We start from the raw sequence: 2934 nt of genomic DNA, 5'->3' as shown, positions 1-2934 counted from the left end.
TTATGTTGGGGAGGAAGAGACGAACTGAAAAGAAACTTTTCGACTCTAACATGATATAAGAAATTTGCATTCTATTCAATTAAAAAAGAAAACAACATTCGGTAATAAAATGTCTTCTGTCAGTATTACACAAAACAGAAGATAATTTAAAAAATTACTTAAATACTTCGTCTTTGTACTTAAATATATCTATTCATAAAATAGGCACGCAATAAAACAGCATCATTGAAATTGCAACTAAATAAAATATATAAATTTTTAAATTAATAATATGACAAAAATTTTTTAAAATGAGATTGCTGTAAATATAATAAATGAATGTTTTTTATATTTGCTGTTAAAAATTGTATATTAAAAAAAACTATTCGAAAATTTTTGAATGATCTCTAGTCCCATTGTTTAGTATTAAAAATAAGTACAGTAACGCTAATAAAACTACCCTAGTGTAAACCCGTAGTATTAAAGTTACACCTTATGAAGCTTCTTTTGAATAGTAATTTTTTATGCAAACTGCTTCTGTAGAAATTCTGCCGTCAACTCGTTTTAAACGCACTGTTCTTTTAACAGAAAATGTCAGTAACCCGGTAAGATTTCCGGACACATTCACTTCAATAAAAAAAAAATCAAATTTGAAAGCTATTAAATTTACGAAAAGTGTCGTACATGAGAAGAATTGTAAAACATCACATTCTATACAACGAATACAAAGAACAATACCGTAAATACTGAAATTGAAATGCGGAAATTGAATAGATTTTACATTTAGACAAAAATTCTAGTCTTAACTTTTCTTTCTTCATGTTAATGACGATAGGAATATGAAAAGATTAATGCTGAAAGATTGTAATTATATTTATTTCTCGAACATCTACTACAATAAAAAGTAAAATCACCCAGGTAATTATCATTCAAATGCTGACAATTATAAACGTTCTTGATGATGATATATTTGCAAATACTAAATTTTGAATTAAAAACAACTCGACTAATGACAATATACATTTCAGATACAATACATTAATAAGCACTTAAAATTTAAATTTTGTTTTCCCAATAAAATTCGTTATCCCGTTCACGTACACACATATTTTGCGGAAATTTTAGATTGATACAGTAAGAAATAATCATATTCGAATAAACTTTATATTCTCGTTTAGATTTCACTTGTTTCCAGGGAAACTTTTGACTTCAAAAATATAAAATCAAACGAAAAGTAAATATTATTCACAAGGTTTCTGTCACAGGTTAGAAATTTGTCTTCAAATTTCCTAGCATCTGTTTCCTTCGTCGCTCACAAAGTAACTCAGTTCAGGTGAAAACGTGATATCGGGTTGGACATTTCCAGCGTGTAAAAACAAAGCAAAGAAACGAATTGACCAATATTTTTCTAGATACAAACTCGTTTGCAGATCTGCTACTCCCTCTGAATTGCAAACGGTGTCAAACGAAAACTGTTCGTTGTCCAAATTCTTATTAATACACCCGTATACGAACATTGGAAAACATTCGCGAAGCTTAATCGGAAATCGAAGAGCCGTGACGTAACAATCTTTTCTCACAACTACTTCGCTGCTAAAACATATGTGATCTTTCATCTTTCTGTTTGCGACCATAAAAGGATCTCCACGATTTATGTACGAGAAGAAGCTAGAATAATTTATTCTTCTTCTGGTTTTTGTTTCTCGACTGAAGTAACTGGGATACAAGGAATAATTACCAGTCTTAAAAGCATGCCAGATATGACTCTTTTCTAATTCGCTTAACAAGTTCATTTTAAAAACAAAATTTTGCAATTCGTTTTCATTCATGGCAAGAAATCTGACTTTTCCAATAAATTGCTCCATAACATTTCTTATTGCATTCCTTTTCGATTCTTCATTCATGGAATAAAAGTTGTCTGCACCCAATTTTCTTTTAATTTCTTCTATGCTCCAGTCATACACGGCTTGGAATAAACGCACTTCACTGACAGATTCATATATCGCTCGAGATAGCAGTCTATCAATTGTTGCAATTTTACAGCACATAAAGTCGACTGTTGCAAATAGTCTTTCTCCGTGTTTGTCGAAAGCTTGCCAGCAATAGTAAGTTATGAGCAGATTATCGATCTCACGTGCAAAATCGTGGATTGCACAGACGGTATGCAGATTTATTTTCTGGATGATATATGATCTGCATTTCAGTCTTAAATTATCTAACTCGTATCTTAAACTCAATTTATAGAGATCGAATGCGTGTGTAATAGATGTCAATCCGGGATCGTCCGTCTGTACATAACTGTTTAAAATATATAAATTATAATGTATTACAAAGTATTGTAATTAAATGAAAGGTAAGTTTCGTAAAAACTTACGTAACGAATTGTCTGATGGTCTCGATTCGATAAGGCATATACAGTACTTTCGAACTTTCAACATATGTAATGAGAAGTTCCAATTGCCTGTTCAGAACTTTATTTAACTGAGCTTCTGATATAATAATTTCTTCGTTTTCTTCGTTTCGGATTCGTATCTCGCTCGAGGAAATCCTAAACAAAAAAAGGTATTTATTATTACTATCAAACAAACATCTCTGTTCTACTTTATGGTAGTTGTAGTATTTCCGAGTATGGTGTATGAACAATAAATGAATAATATCTATTTTTAAAATATTAGTCAAAGTTTTTGTAATAGCTGATCATCTTGGGTTTTTATAGTTCCGCGATAGTCAATATCTGTTTCGTAGGGTCTTCCGTATCAGGAAACGATGCAATTTTGGAATTGCAGTTTGTTTTTCTTAATAAGTAGCAATGTACAATATTTTCTTAATAAGTACAAATAAACAAGTTTGTTAAGAGAGGGAAGGTTTTATTGAAGGGGGCGACGATTCGTTAGAGGTTAAGAAACAGCGGCCGGATGGCCGAGCGGTCAAGGTGGCAGCTAACCGCTCTGGGGG

At 31.5% G+C, this 2934-nt stretch overlaps 1 protein-coding gene across 1 annotated transcript; it reads right to left on the bottom strand.

Annotated features, from left to right (window-relative positions):
* Positions 1–865: 865 nt before the first annotated feature.
* On the bottom strand, positions 866–2519 carry LOC111619064. The gene is made up of 2 exons (XM_023360711.1): positions 2354–2519; positions 866–2277 (listed from the first exon to the last, which is right to left on the bottom strand). The coding sequence occupies exons 1-2, from the start codon at positions 2389–2391 to the stop codon at positions 1269–1271; spliced, it is 1047 nt and encodes a 348-aa protein (XP_023216479.1). The 5' UTR covers positions 2392–2519; the 3' UTR covers positions 866–1268.
* Between the last annotated feature and the right edge of the window lie 415 nt (positions 2520–2934).

This window comes from Centruroides sculpturatus, unplaced genomic scaffold (genome assembly GCF_000671375.1).
Source record: "Centruroides sculpturatus isolate CEXI.00-Female unplaced genomic scaffold, Cexi_2.0 scaffold170, whole genome shotgun sequence".
NCBI classification, from domain to species: Eukaryota; Metazoa; Arthropoda; class Arachnida; order Scorpiones; family Buthidae; genus Centruroides; species Centruroides sculpturatus.
Note: the sequence above shows the minus strand (reverse complement) of the source record. Positions and strands in the feature narration are given on the sequence as shown.

Coding starts and splice junctions, on each gene's coding strand:
- LOC111619064 (XM_023360711.1), bottom strand. CDS start 2,391: ATGCCTTATCGAATCGAGACCATCAGACAATTCGTTAC. Junction 2,278..2,353: donor ACCATCAGACAATTCGTTAC/GTAAGTTTTTAC, acceptor TATTTTAAACAG/TTATGTACAGACGGACGATC.